Source organism: Cataglyphis hispanica, chromosome 1, assembly GCF_021464435.1.
Source record: "Cataglyphis hispanica isolate Lineage 1 chromosome 1, ULB_Chis1_1.0, whole genome shotgun sequence".
Classification (NCBI taxonomy): domain Eukaryota; kingdom Metazoa; phylum Arthropoda; class Insecta; order Hymenoptera; family Formicidae; genus Cataglyphis; species Cataglyphis hispanica.
Genome location: NC_065954.1, coordinates 18870914 through 18888481, shown reverse-complemented (window position 1 = coordinate 18888481; position 17568 = coordinate 18870914). Strand labels below are relative to the sequence as shown.

Here is a 17568-nt window from a genome sequence, read left to right as displayed (position 1 = left end):
TAAAAGACATTATAATTAAGGAGACGCAATTAATAATTATATAAGAATTTTTAAACGCCAAATCAGAATCAGATTTGAACATTTATTATACAATTGCTACGTAAAAAGAAGCAATGATATATAAATCTTCCCAGATTTTCTAAATCCATAATTACACTAAGCACGACGGTAATGGGATCAAATCATTAATTGTAAATTCAATATTGCAGTTTTGATTTTTATAAACAACGTTGATTTGCATTTTTACGATACTAATTTACTTATTTATCTTATCCTGTTATCGTAATAGCTAATAACACTGACCTCATACAATACAACTGGATTACGTTTGAATGTTTGTAAAAAATATATATAAATATTCAATCGTAATAATAAACTCTAGAGCGAGTTTATCTGCAATATTTTACATGTAATTGTATTTTACATTACATATTTTAACGATGCTTATAATGACAAAGCTGAGAAACACGCTCTTCGAGTCCGAATGAAAATGCAATTTACACAAATATATTTACAATCAACAACAATTACACTACACATACTCAGACGAAGATTCATGTCATACATCTGGCACTCACTGATACCCAAACACGACGAATGGAAAACACAATTCTTACATCGGGCTATTTTCAGTTCGTCTTTCTCGCTCTTTCTCTCTGTCTATCTATTTCCTCTCACTTTTCTCTCTGTCTTTTTCTATCTCTTTTGTTTTCTGTCTTCCTGTGTATTCTGTTTTCGCGTCGTCTTGATTTGTAAAAGTAACTTTCAAAACGGGCGGCAAATAAATCCAAGAGGAAGTGTCAAATATCGAAGATAGGTGTACAGAAAGGAAGCTCCGTTTTTTGACATCCCTTGCATGAATTGCCCGCCGCCTTGCCTGCATCCGCACGCAATCACTTGCACGGTCTGACATGTTTTGGATCCTCGCATGCGTACATCACGATTATTATGACTGTGTGTTTTTGTCGGCCGGAAATAACGATACGGTGGCGATAAAGTGACGAGAATGATGGTGATGATGATTATAACAATGATGTATATGATAATCGTGACAAGATTAAAGCCGAGGAGCAGAAAGCGTCCCTCGTTCCTATTCATCGCATGCATGCCATTGTGTTGTGGGAAAGAGTATAAATTTCCGTCTCACCTGCACACACTCAGCACACATGGAATCGAACGTCGTATACACACCGATCGAGATTTTACGTACACACATATGTGTCTCTTGAAAAATCACTCTGTGAGAGATTGGTTAGATTTGCTTGGTAACGTGGAAGAAGAAATGCTTTTTTATTAAAAAGTAAAGAGGAATTAAAGTGAGAGTTGTTGCAAAATTAATGTAATTTAGAATAACAATATTATTTTATTAAAAATAATAATTTTGTGTCCAAACAATTTTCTGAATGATGTGCCAGAAGAAACAAATTTATTCCTACATATACCTTGATATGTAGAATATTATAAATGTTATAAATTATAAGATAAATATCAAAAATATAAATTAGCGTAATTAAAGAAAATTTATTTTTTCACATCACAAACTTTTGAAATGCATTATTAAAATTGATAATAAAAGTACAAATGTTGAATAAAAGTTTGAAGGAAAATTTCAAAGTAAAAATATCAATAATAAAATTCGAGAAATATCTTTTAGCTGACAAGAAAATATATTTCCTGATTTATTTTGCGCAAAGAAATGTTTCTTCTATAAGTCCAACAGCAGTTCTTTCTGCTTGGACGAAAAATAGATGAAACGATCGAATAGAGATTATAATTAATAGAGGATAAAGAGATATAGAAATATATACAATATGTACATGTGTGATATATATCAGGGCGCACAACGGAATATATTAGAATCTGGGTTGTGTTACGTCTGTGTGTTGGGTGTATTTTGTAGTATCACAACGCGCCGCCAGTTTTATTGGACTTCTTGACCATCGTGAACTTGGTCGTCACCCTCCTTTTCCTCATTGAGTGCATCCTTAAACTCGTCGCCTTCGGATGCAAGGTATAAACAAGCCTCTTAAATCGCTCTAACTTCACCACTCTCACTCGAATTTCACACCGCAATTATTACCACTGTAATTCCACTGAGACTGATATCACTCATCGGTTATCATTAATCGCGTGATTTTAACCGGTCGGAGGACTCACGTGAAGAAAGTGGGGATCCCGAAAACTGGCGAGAGGAACGGAAGGGAACACACCGAGACATCGCGAAACTGCTTGTCGCGAATAAAATAAAACTATATTACAATTCAAAGTAAAATTTCTTGGTACGAGATTTCTACACAAATCTGTATAGTTATTCAAGAAGTAGTAATTGCCAGAAAACAGGATTTCGCCATTTATGGAGTTCAAAATGATTTGTCACTTCTTCTCAGAAATCTCTCTCTATTTTAGATATCAAATTAACCTTGATATAAATATTAAGGCGACGATAATTAATAATTAAAAGTAATACATATTTATTGAACGCTTCTTTTTGCAATTAAACCAAAATTTTTAAACAATTAATTATTCTAGAAGAATGAATAGATAATAAAAGTTTGATCTATTTATTTAATTACTTAATTTAAATCGTTTTTTAAATAAATTTTTTGTAAAATAATTATCAATAGAGATATCGCAAATTATAATGCAAATTAAAAAAGTTAAAGTAAAAAGCGACGGTTGAATAAATTTTTGTCGAAGAAAAATCATCATCTCAAAGTCAGAATAAAATAGTGAACCAACATAAGTTTTATACAGACGTATCTTGTATAAATTAAATAACTGATGAAAATTTCTGATATTGTTTTTTTTTTTTTATTGCGTGATATGAAATGACGACTCCTTTTTTCTGGTTCAAGTAGAAAATGTTGAATATTAAATTCGCGTGTCTCTATCTATCTCTTTCTCTCTCTCTCTCTCTAGTTTGCTTGCTATTACCGGCATGCTCCCGTAGATACTTCTCTAGAGGAGATCCCGTCACTTGTACTCGAGCCAATTATCGATCACCAAAGCGTATAACATGGATAAACGCTTTAAAAAGCTCACGCGAGAACAGATCTCTTCGTCTTCATTGGCAACTCTTCTACAAGTATTTAAGCTGAATATCATAATGGATGTATGAACATTACTATTATCACACATGTAAAAGTGGAAAAGCTGAAATTTGTCTTTATCGCAGAAATTAATGTAGAAATAATATATATATTTTTTATTATTTAATTAGTTAAATTAATAAACAAATAATAATATAATCAACTTAATAATTTTATTAGAGTCTGAGAGTTCTCACTTTTTAAAATAAATAACTTAATCATTTTTAACAATAATTTGTTATATCTGTGTGAAAATAAAGTAAAATTACGCGATAAACTCAACAAAACGTCTATTTAAGCATGTAATTAAATAATATTGATAATTAATTAAATAAGAATAATTTTGTTGAAAAATTATTTTACGATGCGAAGAGATCTGTTCAATGATCATTACAATATCCAGAAGCACCATTCAGAGAAGCACACGTTATAGAGAGTTTCGATCATAAAAAAATATTACATTCATATGGGAGTGCTCACAAATACAAACATGCACACAACACATGTACACAGGCACTTACACACACACACACACACATACACACTAAATAGCGTGATACATTCATGGAAGAAGCAGACTGTACCATACTTTTCTTATATTCTGGTCTTATCGAAAGTCTTGTAGTTTCTTTTTTAGTTGTAGCTACGCAAAACATATCCCACAAACACTCTTGAGCTACGCCCAAGTTCGTTTAATAGATCACCGAACATGTAAATGATTTGACAAGATTACTTGCTTGCTGTGGATTTTTAGGTCAAGACAAGATGAAGGCAAAAATAATTTAAAAAAAATTAAAAGAATGCCAAAAATAATAGATTATTTGTTAATTATATGGGAATTTGTTTGTTATCAATTTTTAATTTCTAAGTTCTTATTCTTTTTATTTCTTTAAGCAATTACAGGCACAAGATTAATTGAAAAAAGCGCATTTACAAAGTAAGCAGCGCAATAAACTTAAGTGTAGTAAATAATTTTTAAATATACTTTTTTTACGAAATATTACCACAAGAATTCACAAAGTAAGAAATAGACAGTTTTATATTTTAAAAATTTATATTAAGTTTATAAAAAAAAATTATTACACTTTGAATTATTCCTTCAAGAGTTAATTGTTACTCTTCATAATGTCTTGGCTTTGATTCTGATTGCTCGTACATAGACAATTAGAGCTCTAATCTGCATCTGTTGAGATAGAAAATGTGTCGGAATTGTTTAGCGAGCTTCGGGGTAGTACAATCAAATATCGAACGGAAGCGAAGAGAGATCACTTTGCTAATCAATTCTTTCGACTGTTCCCGTGAACACAGAACTTCTTCAAGGACGCCTGGAACACCTTCGATTTCATCACGGTGATCGGTAGCATCGTGGATGCCCTTGTGATCGAGTTCGGGGTACGTAAAGCACCGTAAAAGTAGTCGAAAAGAGAGTATATAAGTGTGTTAATCGCGTTTTAGCTATTATATAACCCGTAATAGAAATCTTCCAGGTATATGCACATATAATCGGAAACCTCCCGGGAAATTCGAGGCTACGCTATGATGGTTGTTTGTTTTGGCGAAAAGTCATTCTAATGAAGTCGCACGAAACGTCAGCATTGATCTAGTAGGTTGATACAAATAAAGGTGGTGATAGTAGACGCAATAGACGAAATAGCTACATGAAACATTTTCTATATCTTTGTGTGTTTGTACAGAATATAATTCTTTAATAATAAAAAACTATTATATTATATTCTAAAATTTAGTGAAAGAAGAACGTCATTTGAATGTTCACATTAGGTGTTTTTATTCTTAAAAGATTGAAAATTTATTGATAGTTAAAAGTATTTACGTACATATATAAAATTAGAAAAAAAAGGATAAAAAATTTGAAAGTTTAAAAATATTATATTTATCAGGAAAAGTATTAAGGAGCAAAATTTTTTCTCGACAATATAATGTAAAAATGAACTGTGCCACTTTTCGAATTGTTTTAACGTACTAGATTAATTCTCATGTTTGAAGCGAATTTATTGGAAATGCGCTTTTTGATCGAAACACGCATCTATAATAATGAGCCTTAATCATCGCGGCAGTGTTGCTTTATGTGTACCTTTACCTTTCGTTTAACCCTTTTGCTGCTTACTAGATTTCGTCGTGCAACCATGTGACAAGCTAGCAGGTAAATTACGATATCGAAGTATATCTCAAATACCTTTTGTATATCTTTTTAGCTTACTGCATTCATACGCTAAATACATCACACTATATTACATCGCTACATTTGCACAGTATAGTATAACAATAAGCTACTTACACATGAACAAAATTCCTATACAAATCCTGTATTTCATTCATAGGTACATCCCCCTTTTGTTACATATTGATATTCTGTGACTAGATCAATGATATAGATCTGTGATTAGAATTATCAATGTCAATTGTATAGTTTGGAAGGAGGGGAGGAAGCGCACATCATATAGAATATTTATCTATTTTCTTCCAAGTCACACAATGACATTAAATTCCACTGACGTAGAAATTACGATCTAGTTAAACATATATATATATATATATATATATATATATATATATATATATATATAAATAATTAAATTTTGCAAATCGGAGAAAAAATATAATAAATAAAGATTTTTTAAAATATTTTTTTAATTTATATTGCTCTCTGCTTGTGCTTGAAAAATATTTTTGGTAAAAATATGTTTTAGAAATGCAGGTAAGAGAATAGATAGAATTATCGTAAAGTGAGTATTGATCCTGATATTGAAACGAGCTGCTTATGAAGTTCTTCTATCATCAGTGTTCATTTGGCAATCGTTATTATATCCTTTTGTAATTGCCAGAAGTTGAATAATCAGAAGTTCAATATTGGGGATAGATTAATCTCGCAATCTCGCATATTTCTGTAATAGGAGCGGCTTTCGAGAGTGGCTAGTGGTGACCAGCTAAACAAAAAGAAGGTATAAAATTACTATACAATTTTTACCTTGACAATGTAAGTTGGAAGCAGATATTGCAAGTACAAAATTAATATCGAATATTATTCTCTCAATTCTAAATTTTATTTTTGTGTAGAGATCGAGCGTATCAAATGTATGTGTAATATAAGTCTATCTCTTTCTTTACCAATTTCTTTCACCAGAAAAAAAAAAATTACAATTATTTCAAACATAGCTTTCTTTACACACTATTATCATTTTCCGATATGTTATTAGCAAAAATTATGGTATACTTGGCGAATGATGAGATTGACATGATTTTATTTACAATTAATGCAAATAATTATTTGCAAACAAACAGAAGAACTAGGTTCCAAAAATAGTATTTTGTATTCTCTTGACAATCTTCCTAAATCATTTTTAGATCAAGTCATTTTTATCCCGTTTACTTATCCTGTGCATGCACTTTTCTAAATACATAAACTGTTTGTACATTTCACACTAACAGTCTCGTACATTTTACAACATATTGACATCACCAATCCAGATAGTTGTTACATTATAGTTACACTACAAACTATACTTTAAAGGCATATGGATGCGGTGTCTAATTAATCTCGATTTCGAGTTATTAAATCGTTTTTATGACGCAAAAGTCGGGCATGATTTTATTATTACAGCAAAAGGGTAATTACGTTTTAATTTACATAATTATGTTAGAATTAAATAATTAAATTATCTCAATTATTAAAGTAATATATGTATAATTATCTCTCAATATATATTTTAAGTTCAAAAATCATCAATATTCATTAGACTTATTATTAGTCTAACGACTTTGATTTATAACGTTGATATAAAAGTTGATTAAATAAATATTCATATAATCGGAATTAATTTTCAATGAAATGCCAATTTAATTTACTGACAACAAAAATACAACTAGTTTATTGTTATGACAACTAGTCTGTTATATTAAAAATAGTTCTTTCTGTATGATAATAATTTAATAATTACGCTAGTTTACAAGATTTTGTGCCAGAACATTTCAACACTGTTTCCAGAGTAATTTTAAACGCTCAGCACAAATTTGCCATCAAGAAATTTCTATTAGGTCAGGTTTTCGAAAAAGAGTGTGGAAACTTCTTAAAAAAAGAGATTGAAACTTATAAAAAAACGCATTTTTTACCATCTTTGAAAATTTGTAGCAGACGAATCCGATGTGCAAAAAACTTCAGACAGGGCTCAAATGAGAGCTTGAATATTGTACTTTAATATAAAAATATTAAATCTTTTATCTACAATTGAACTGCATGGTACAATTATTTTACTTGACACTAGTGCCACTATATTTAAAAATAAAGCGCGTCTGAGGTTCGATTGTATTTGCGCTATAATTCGATTATTTTATATTAAGAATAGATGTTCAAGTTTTCATTTGAAGCTGTGTTTAAAGTTTGAAGTCTCTTGCATATCGGATTTGTATGAATTTTCAAAAATAGTAAAAAAACGCGTTTTTTTAAGGTTTCAACCCAGTTTTTCTCGGATACTTGATCTGATACACCATTTTGCTTTGCAAATTTGAATTCAGCGCACCAAAATACGTTAAAAAAAGTTGTTTTCTTTTCTGGCACTAAAAAAAAAGAAATTTGTAAACTAGTGTCATTAGAATAATACATTTTGATTCTTCGTTTCCTCTTTTGGCAGTGATCTTGCATTTTTAATACCCTTAGTCTATCTTAAATTTTATTGAAATTATATATTCTAAATATCTATTATCTTTTTATATTATGCGAAAATATTGTTTCGCTCTAAAGCTTCGTTCGTGCATCGCTAAGGTAGAAAAGAGGACACGCCGAAAGGACTGATATCCCTCGACGCGTTATACGCAAACGCCTAAACGCTGCACGTACGAAGCTCCGTTTTGGGACGCGATAAAAAGTCGGCATTTTGTGGGGTTAAGTGCAATTTTATCTGTCCCCTACAGGAGAATTTCATCAATGTCGGCTTCCTGAGGCTCTTTCGTGCTGCCAGGCTGATCAAACTACTTAGACAGGGTTACACGATACGAATTTTACTCTGGACCTTTGTACAATCCTTTAAAGTAAGCCCTGATTTTTTATCATTGATTCACATTCTTTTCATTTCACGATCATATTGTGATCGTAATTATTGGCTTGATTTTTCAACACTCTTGATCATTATGAATTTAGGTAGTTATATTTTTTACCGGTTTTTTATAGCTATAATTATATTTAAGATAAACGATAATAAAAAGTTATCTTCTTCCAGGCTCTGCCTTACGTTTGTCTTCTCATAGCAATGCTGTTCTTCATCTATGCTATCATCGGTATGCAGGTATGAATCTCCTTTGCTTGAATTCCTAAAAAAGTTTCTATAAATCCGCTCATTAAATGCGCTTTTAAGGGATGACGCACAGAAGAGTGCAAGACTGGAGAGTAATATAATTGTTTAGGAAATTAATTAAATTATCATAATCGTAACAAAGAAATACATGTATACCTGATATAAGTGTCCTACTATGTTTTCTACATGAAAAAAAGAAAATAATACAGCACGGAGTTATTTGATCTTATTTATCTCTTATATAAGAGTTTCAAGTTCGCATACGTAAATAATTTTATGTGAAATAATTTTTAATTAATTAAAAAATTTAGTAGTACGGTTGACTAATGTCTCTTCATAAAATAAGAAATTATTTTCCATATTGTTATCTAAATATTTATTATTGTTATGAAAAAACTATAAATCATTTACGTACAGAGTGGCTGAAAACGAAATGGGTGTGTTTTTTTGACATTTAATCTTATTTATTTGAAAATCGCTCGTATAAGTCAACTTTTATCTATACGAGCGTTTTTCGAACAAATGAAATTAAATGCCAAAAAACTTGCCCGTTTCGTTTTTGATGGGCCACCCTGTGTAATAATCTCAACTTTGAATCGAAAGAGATACGGAGTGTCGAAATTGAACATTGAGATAGTTTTTGGTACGCGCAATCTTGCAGATTAGGAATTTTAAATGACAGACAGCTGACAACCTGAAATTGTCCGTTGTCAGGTCTTTGGCAATATAATGAACGATCCGGAAACAGCGATCGATGATCACAACAACTTTCAATCCTTCTTCGCCGGTCTTATGTTGCTTTTTCGGTGAGTCGAGCAGCTAGATTGACTGCCGCTTCGACGGCAACGAGTGAGATGACCTCCGGCCGATCAGCGGCTGATCCGACTGTCGTTTTTTCCTTTCGTACGAAGAAATAGATCCTATAATGCGAACTAAGATATCACTGCTATTTTCTTTTATCATGACTTTAAATTTAAAAAAGAAAATTCAATTTGCTTTTCTCTCTCTTTCTTTCTCTCTCCTAAAATTTATCTTCGTACGAGAAGAAAAAACACTTTTGGAGCACACCTGATCCGTCGTCGCGATCTTTCGCGATGCTTCGCACATGTCATCGCAGAAGGATCCCTATGACATCACGGAAAAATAGCATGGAAGATTTATTTCTGTATCGTTAATGTGTTACAGAGAAGAAACTTCGTTGAATGTGTCTTCGATGTTACATGATGTTTTGATCTCGACAGTAACTTGCGATTATTTGTGAAAATTGATTTGTATACGAGATTGTCTCTCTTTGATCCTTACGGTGCGAGCGAAGCAACGTTAAAGATCATGCGCGACGCAGATGTGGGAGACGTCGAATGTAGAGCGAGAAGTTGAACGGAATATATAAAAGTATGGTCGTCGTAAATTATCTCTACGGTAGCGTATTGCTTTGTTGGCATGAGCTGTAACGAGAGTAAGCTGCTCGACGTGTTAATCTGTTGTGTGACACACCCCAGTTAGTATAACAATCCTATAGAGAAATTCCACATAGTCATGCCTGCGTTAGAGTTTTCAAGTTATTATTAAGACAGTGCTTGAGAGAATAAATTTTTTATTAAAAATGTGATTAATATTTAATATCAGTATCGTAATATTTATCATAAACTTATCAAAAGTTTCACTATCAAATTGTCAACAAAGATTTGATTACTCAATTACATCATTAAATTGTCAAAATTAAAAAGATTTTGGCAAATTAATTATTTTTAGCCATTAGTCGTTTTATGCACATCAATTTAATTTAATCACATATTAAGACATCTCAATTCTCCCAAGCATACCGTTTAGTCATTAAAAAAAAAAAGTATGTGAGAGGTTGTAGTTAGAAAGTACAATATATTGCGTTACTATATAATACTCATTACATACACAAAAACCGTCGAAGCGATACAAAAATCGAAATAGTGGTCATCCAGCGAGAAGAAAAGCAGAGAACATCTCAATTATCTTTATTCGATTTTTTATTACTTAAAAGAACCATATTCGGTGACGCAAATTTGTAATGCCGGTCGCCTTTTTTGGCTGCCCTTTTTTCTGTGGGTCTCAGGTATTCGGTAACATCGCGCTGGATGGTGAAGCTATTACCAAGCACAACAATTTCCAAAGCTTCATACAAGGTCTGATGCTGCTTTTTCGGTAAGTAAAGTCACACCAGAAGCATCTAGCTAACTGTTTAACCATTCAACTTGGCCACGCGATTATGCGGAACGATCGAGCGAGCTTCCACGCTCATCACGCTCACTTGCGGCAAGCTACTTGCTCACGATTTTTTGTTACGGTTTGCAAAAGTATGATGCAGAAAATGATTTAAGTTTTTTTTTTTTTTCGGACGGCGATGGAAAAGTGGATTGATCTTTGAAGATGTTCACGTGACAAGGCGATTTAATTGAACCGTTTGTGTCAAAAGTGGTTAATTTAATTTATGGTTTTAGAAATTTTACGAAAATTTTTCATAGCTTTTATTGCATCAATTTGTTCATTTTAATTGCGGCAAAAATTCAAAAATTAATTTCTCTGATTATTATTTTTTTTTTATTTACATATTTTATTTACAATAAATATTGAATATTAAATTCAGTTTTTGAAAAATGATTTATGCCATTGTCACGCCGAACATCTCAATTATCACGACGGCGTAAAGTCTTCTAATCGCTTAATTCGTATTATTTCCGGATGTATATTCACAGCAGGCCTTTTCGCTTCGAACCACGTATTATTATTAAAATTTAGCATTAAATTGAGCACAGAAGCAGAATCAGGCTAAATGACACAGTATATTCAGAGCAAACAGAATAATACACAGCAGTCTCATGTAGAAGTTGAGTTTGCCACCTTAAGTTCGCAGTTTCTAGATTCTAGATCATCTTTAATGTTGCATAAAGTGCCAAATCTCGTGCATGCCGCGCTTGCGAGAGAGATGGGCCTAATTTTTTATTTCCCTTAGACTCGAAATAAAATACACGAAAATACAGTTTATTAAAACAGCATTAATGACAGCAATTTTAAAGTAATTTCAAAATCAGTAATAAAATTTTTTTTTTACATAATCTTATATGTAAATATATCTCCACATCTAGAGTATGTGTATATATATATATATATATATATATATATATATATATATATATATATGTTAAGACTGAGAAGATTATAGCAATTGCGCATTCAATGTACGCTGCAAAAGATGCAATGTTATAATTTGCCAGAGTATTGCATGAATTTTTGCAAGGCTAATTTATTTTTGTTATTGCAAAAAGATGCTGCATTAAAAATATAAATGTACGTTTTTTCATAGTATTTCATAGATAAATTTCTAAGTCTGAGACAAATCCAACTGCGATTTTTCTAGCGAGACGAAGCGAGACAAATGATGCAGTAAATTGCATCTAGAGAGATTGAAGTCTTATAAAAATCTTTTCCAAAATATATTTTTTTTTTATATATATTCTAAGAGACTGCCATTGAGTTAGTGTTTTGAATTAATAAAAACAGTCACTTAATAAAAATCAAATTTAAAAAATGGATTTGTACTCAGGATCAATTGCATCTAGGTACTATAAGTCACCAGAATACTTCACAGTAATCTCATGTTAAACACTCACATTGAGTGCGTGTTCAACTTTATTCTTAGAATTTTGGAAGGTTTGCATGCGATAATAAGCGCGTGCGGCTTTGACGCAAGCGATATGCACTAGATCGCTGAAGCGATATCTCGTTTCAATCGTTAATCGCTATTGTGCTCAAGAAGCAATCTTCTCAGGTGTGCTACGGGAGAGGCCTGGCCGAACATCATGCTGGATTGCATAAAGGGCCAACGCTGCGATCCCAAGGCCAAGGATCCGGAGAATCCGGACAATGATCCGGAGGGTTGCGGCTCCAACATCGCCTACGCTTACTTCGTGTCCTTCATCTTCTTCTGCTCGTTTCTTATGCTGAATCTCTTTGTCGCCGTCATCATGGACAACTTCGATTATCTCACGCGGGACTCGTCGATCCTGGGCGCCCATCATCTCGACGAATTCGTGCGGATCTGGGCCGAGTACGATCCGAACGCCACCGGCAAGATCCATTATACAGAAATGTATGATATGCTGAAGAATATGGACCCGCCGTTGGGGTTTGGCAATAAATGCCCGAATCGCCTCGCGTACAAGAAACTCATCAGAATGAATATGCCGGTGGACGATGACGGTAAAGTGAACTTCACCACTACGCTGTTTGCTTTGATACGCGAAAACCTCAGCATAAAGATGCGATGCGGTGAGTTTACTAGATTCTATGTGCAAGAAAATGCTTGATAAATGCAGCGAGATCATTATAAAAATTCAGATTATAAATATTAAGATTGATGTGATTCTCTCTTTTTCTATCTTTTATATATGAAATAATTAAAGATTTAAGAAAACATTAATATTCTTAAAGAAAAAATTTACTCTTTTATAAATCACGTCATAGAATATCCGGATGTCTTTTTAGAGACGTTATAAAATAATAATTTAAATATCTTATCAAGATTTTAATGCTATTGCTCTCTCGACAATTAATTACATATTGAGTAATATAAAATATTACATGTAAATAATTCCAACTTTGCATCGTTCTAGCCGACGAAATGAATCAAGCTAATGAAGAATTGCGGGACACGATTAGAAGTATTTGGCCTCTGCAAGCGAAAAAAATGTTGGACCTTTTGATACCTAGGAACGAAGGTAAAATTCGCTCTTCTTCTCAAAGCGATATTATGTGAACAAATCAAATATAAACCGAACTTTTCCCAAAACATTTTATTCAATCAAAATATTTCCAACGCACATTTTTGTTGAGAATAAAAAGAACTGCCAATCCGGTGGCAAAAATTAGCTTAGATTTTAGTGGAAACTATGTAGAAAAATGACTTGAGTTGGAAATATTTTGATTAAATAAAATGTTTTGGGAAAAGGATTTATATTCAACTTGCCCACACACTTTGAACAGCACGTTAATCGCGCGACGATATCTTTCTTTCAGACTTGGGCAGAGACAAGCTCACCGTGGGTAAGATATACGTCTGTCTTCTGATAATCGAAAGTTGGAGATCGAAGTCAAAGCCTACCGAACAGGTGAGTCGAGCAAAATTTAAGTATTTTTCGGATGAATAATTGCAGATTCTTCTTAAGTCTCTTTAAGATTCTTCAATTGCAATTTTCTTGTTTAAATCTCTCGCTTAACTTTCCGTTGTTAAACAAATTAATTTGTAGCAAAATTCAAGATCAAAATTGATATCAAAATTGTAATAAATATTTGTCAAAAGATTCTCTCGCTTGTGTGCGTTTTATAAACTTTTGCTGTGGAAAAAAACAAATTAGAAAATCGGAATTGAAGATTTTGATTGAGAATGGAATTGGAATGAATGTGTTTGTCATTGGTTTCTTTGTGATAGGACATCATATGTGCGACTGAAATCTTGAATAGAGAATTTTCTGAAATTTTATATATAATTTCCCTAACTCGAAGAGCTTATACTCTTTTTTGATTATTATGGAGATTTTTTTTAATAGATAGAGACATTCGATTAATTTACAGATTTGTTAGAATTTGTCAAACCATACATATGAATCATCGGCGATTCATTAAGGGATAAATTTAAATACATAAAATAATAAATATATCTTTACATCTATACTTTGATTTAACGGGACAATAAGTCAAACTATTTAGTTGATAACATAAAAGAAATACAATCGCTGTCTGTTTATTTAAATTAAATATGTTAATGTGTATAGAAATAGTTGGATGTAATTTTACTTGAACATTACAATTTGAAATTTGTGCAAGTAATTAATATAGATATCACCCATCGTCGGTCTATTAATTGCTGTTAATTTATAAATAATACAAATGCTAATACAAATCATTACGTAAAATTACACAATGGTATTAGATTAAAAATCAAATTCATCTCCTTCAAAAATTTAATTCTTTAACAGCAATTGATGGATTGATTGGATAGCAACATTTGTCTATCATAGATAGCTCTAAAATTACTGAATGAATTTCAGTTTAGACTGTTAGATAACAAGACACGATGTTACTACCTTTTTTTTTTATTGGAGACTAGAACAAAAAATAATCATGAATTTTTTTTTTTTTTTTAAACTTAAATAACTACTGATACTTGATTTATCCATCAAACTATTTTATCATAAGTATCGGATTCGAAGGATATTCACGTAACTTTCAATCATCTTCTTGTATCTTTTCTCTTTATTTTCCAGAACGATAACGATCTTATCGATAACGATAATGCTGGGCAAAGTCCTGCAGCCCAGGCGGTAGTACTTACTTTTTCTCTTACTTATTATCTTCTCTTAACATACACTGTTTCATTTCTTTGGCTGTATGTTTATGTTCAAATTTTAATTACACTTGTCCGTTTTGTGTTAAATACGTAAATACTGCAAAAGTATTCTCGCTCTTTTTATCAATTTCTCCTCCTCAACATTTTCAGAAACAAATAAATAATATTTCGTAAAAGAAAGAGAGAGCGAATCTTTTGCAGCAGACGCTTGATTTTTTTTTATAAAAATAACACTTTTTACAATCAAAATTTTTCTACTTTCTTCGTCATTCATATTATCCAGAGGTACACTATGCATGCAGGAAGGATACATCGTATATAAGGTGTCCTACATAATGGGATTTACATATTAAAAATATATTAGATGCAGAGCAAATATTACAATAAAAAAAGTAATTTAATTTCTCTTGACAATTATTTTATACTATTTTTTAATATAATATTGTTTTCTATCTTTGACATATTTAAATGTATTCGAGACAGAAATTTTTATTCGCAAAACACCTTATATAATATAATATCTGTAAATTAAAACTTCTTTGTTTCTGTTTATATATACGACAAAACTCTCGTTGTGCCTCTGGTGCATATTTTTCTACAATTAACATTTGGCACACAATCTTTCTTCTCACTCGTCACACGTGTACAATTTTAATCTATCTTTCGTTTGTGTAAAGTAGCCTTTTATTTATCACTAAAATGATCACATCACACACACATATGGACGTAACGGAACCACCATTATTATGTAAATATAATAATAAACCATTAATATAAAAATAAATATTTAATATAAAAATAAATTTAATGAATGTAATGAATATAAATTTTATTTTTTAATTAATAAATTCAATTAATTTTTTAATAAATTTTATTTAAACTTTTCAACTTTAACATGAATATTATTTTGCAAAATCTAAATGTAAGAATGTGTTATATATTTGAGGCTAATAAATTCTTAAAATTAATAGACAAAGACATCGCGTAATCAGACTTTAAAATTAAAAAAAAAAAAAAACAAATATCTTCGTATATTTTTAAGTATTTTTATTTTATCTCTCTCTCTCTCTTTTTTTTTGAAAAAGAGAAAAAGAATTCAAAATATTATGAGTAAAGCCGAAAAATATATTTAATGAAAAAAAAAAGCGAGAATGATGGTCGTTCCACGTACGATGAAATAACACGGCAATACACGTTATCTTACTTAGGCACTTATTATGTTAGAAACGTAATATAATACCTAATATAGATCTCTTTAATCAGGCTTCTCTTATATACGAATTAGTGTCTAGATATTTAGCCGCCTTTCTGCGGAGAGAATTTTCCTTTTTCTAATCGCACGTTTCCTTTCAACAAACTAGTTTAGGATAACATCGAAGAATAGCTCTCACTCGTGATCTATATATCACAAAGGGAAGACAGTCGATCTTTTCTCTGTCTGATTTTCGGCGAGGCCCCCCTCCCCTCCCGCCCTAGTGTGATATATACGATTGTAAAACATTGTCAGAGTTGTTTTAGTCGTCGTGTTGTTGCCGACACGTGAGTAACACGTGGCTACGTGGCACGTGTACGCACGTGTAGATATATCGGCTCTTTGTCTTACTGGCAATACGATATAGCTGTATGTAAGTAAATCACCTCCTAGAGCTCCGTTTCTCGTGCCTATTTAGAGCGAAAAGTAGCAAAAGATGAGCCGATTGATTCTCGAGCGTGTATATTATATATAGTTCGCCTTTTGCCTCATTCCTTACGCGTCAATCGCCTCTCTCTCTCTCTCTCTCTCTCTGTCTCTCTTTTAGATATATACACTCCTTTCTTGCCAAGCAAGCCTTTTCTCGATTAATTGAACGTATTATAACAGCCGATCTTAGATCATGACGTAGAACGTTCCTTTTCATTCTGCCGAACTGTCATTTTGAGCGTTTAATGAACTTTTTCCTCCTTTATTTAGTTTGAAGCAAACCTTTCAAAGTAGTAAAAATTGGAGTTACGTTACTCCAAGCGATTTAACTTTGCGCTCATTGTAAGCTCAAGTGATTTAAATCCTCAGATAAATAGAAGACAATGCAACAAAATTTTCTAATAATAAACATTTATCAACTATTACAAAGTTATTAAAGAAATTAAGAAAATATTTATTATTTGAAAAATATTATTGTTATTTTTTATTATTAGAAAATCATTGCATTGTTTATCATTTATATAAGGATATCGATCATCCCGCTTGATTCTTAATAAGAAAATAGATTCGAGGATCTAATATTGAAGCAAGTAAACTCAAATGTAACAATAATCTGAAAAACTTAAAATTGTTGATTAATTGTTTTTTTTTTAGAAAGATATTAGATAATCCTAAGAAATCTTTTTCTTTTAACCGATGCAAAGTTAATGCAGCGAAACTGATGATCCTGCTAGCTAATGCTGATCCTTATTTTCTTCTTTCTTACGAATTTAATATTGCAATAGTGTAGAGGAGATTATAGGCACTTTTTTTTTTAACCAGCAAATTACAAGAGTAGACTCGTAGTCTTGCTCAACTTATCTGATCGCTTTCTACTAGAAGAATTTTTCGCTTTTAACCAGAACAATTCTCTGCTCTTTCAATTATACGTTACATTATTTGATACTCTCTATAACGTGTACACGTGTACACGTTTTAACGTATTGACACATTTTGATATACAAGATAAATTAATTTTAATTTATAATATAATAAACCAAACAGTTTTGATAATATTTGTGTGATAATATTTTTTTTTTTTTAATTTGGTATAAATAAACTACTTTGAATTAA

The 17568-nt window shown here is 31.5% G+C and overlaps 1 protein-coding gene across 5 annotated transcripts in view; it reads left to right on the top strand.

Moving 5' to 3' along the window:
* Positions 1-17568, top strand: part of LOC126851951 (voltage-dependent calcium channel type A subunit alpha-1) — a 51943-nt gene that overhangs the window by 22967 nt on the left and 11408 nt on the right. For 3 of the 5 annotated variants that reach the window (XM_050596319.1, XM_050596327.1, XM_050596338.1), the window contains 8 exons: positions 4398-4481; positions 8016-8132; positions 8321-8386; positions 10485-10573; positions 12198-12697; positions 13042-13146; positions 13445-13536; positions 14692-14748. In XM_050596319.1, coding sequence (XP_050452276.1) covers positions 4398-4481; positions 8016-8132; positions 8321-8386; positions 10485-10573; positions 12198-12697; positions 13042-13146; positions 13445-13536; positions 14692-14748 — 1110 coding nt within the window. Of the gene's footprint in view, positions 1-4397; positions 4482-8015; positions 8133-8320; positions 8387-9109; positions 9202-10484; positions 10574-12197; positions 12698-13041; positions 13147-13444; positions 13537-14691; positions 14749-17568 lie in introns of all 5 variants that reach the window. The other 2 variants (XM_050596347.1, XM_050596357.1) reach the window with 2 other exon arrangements.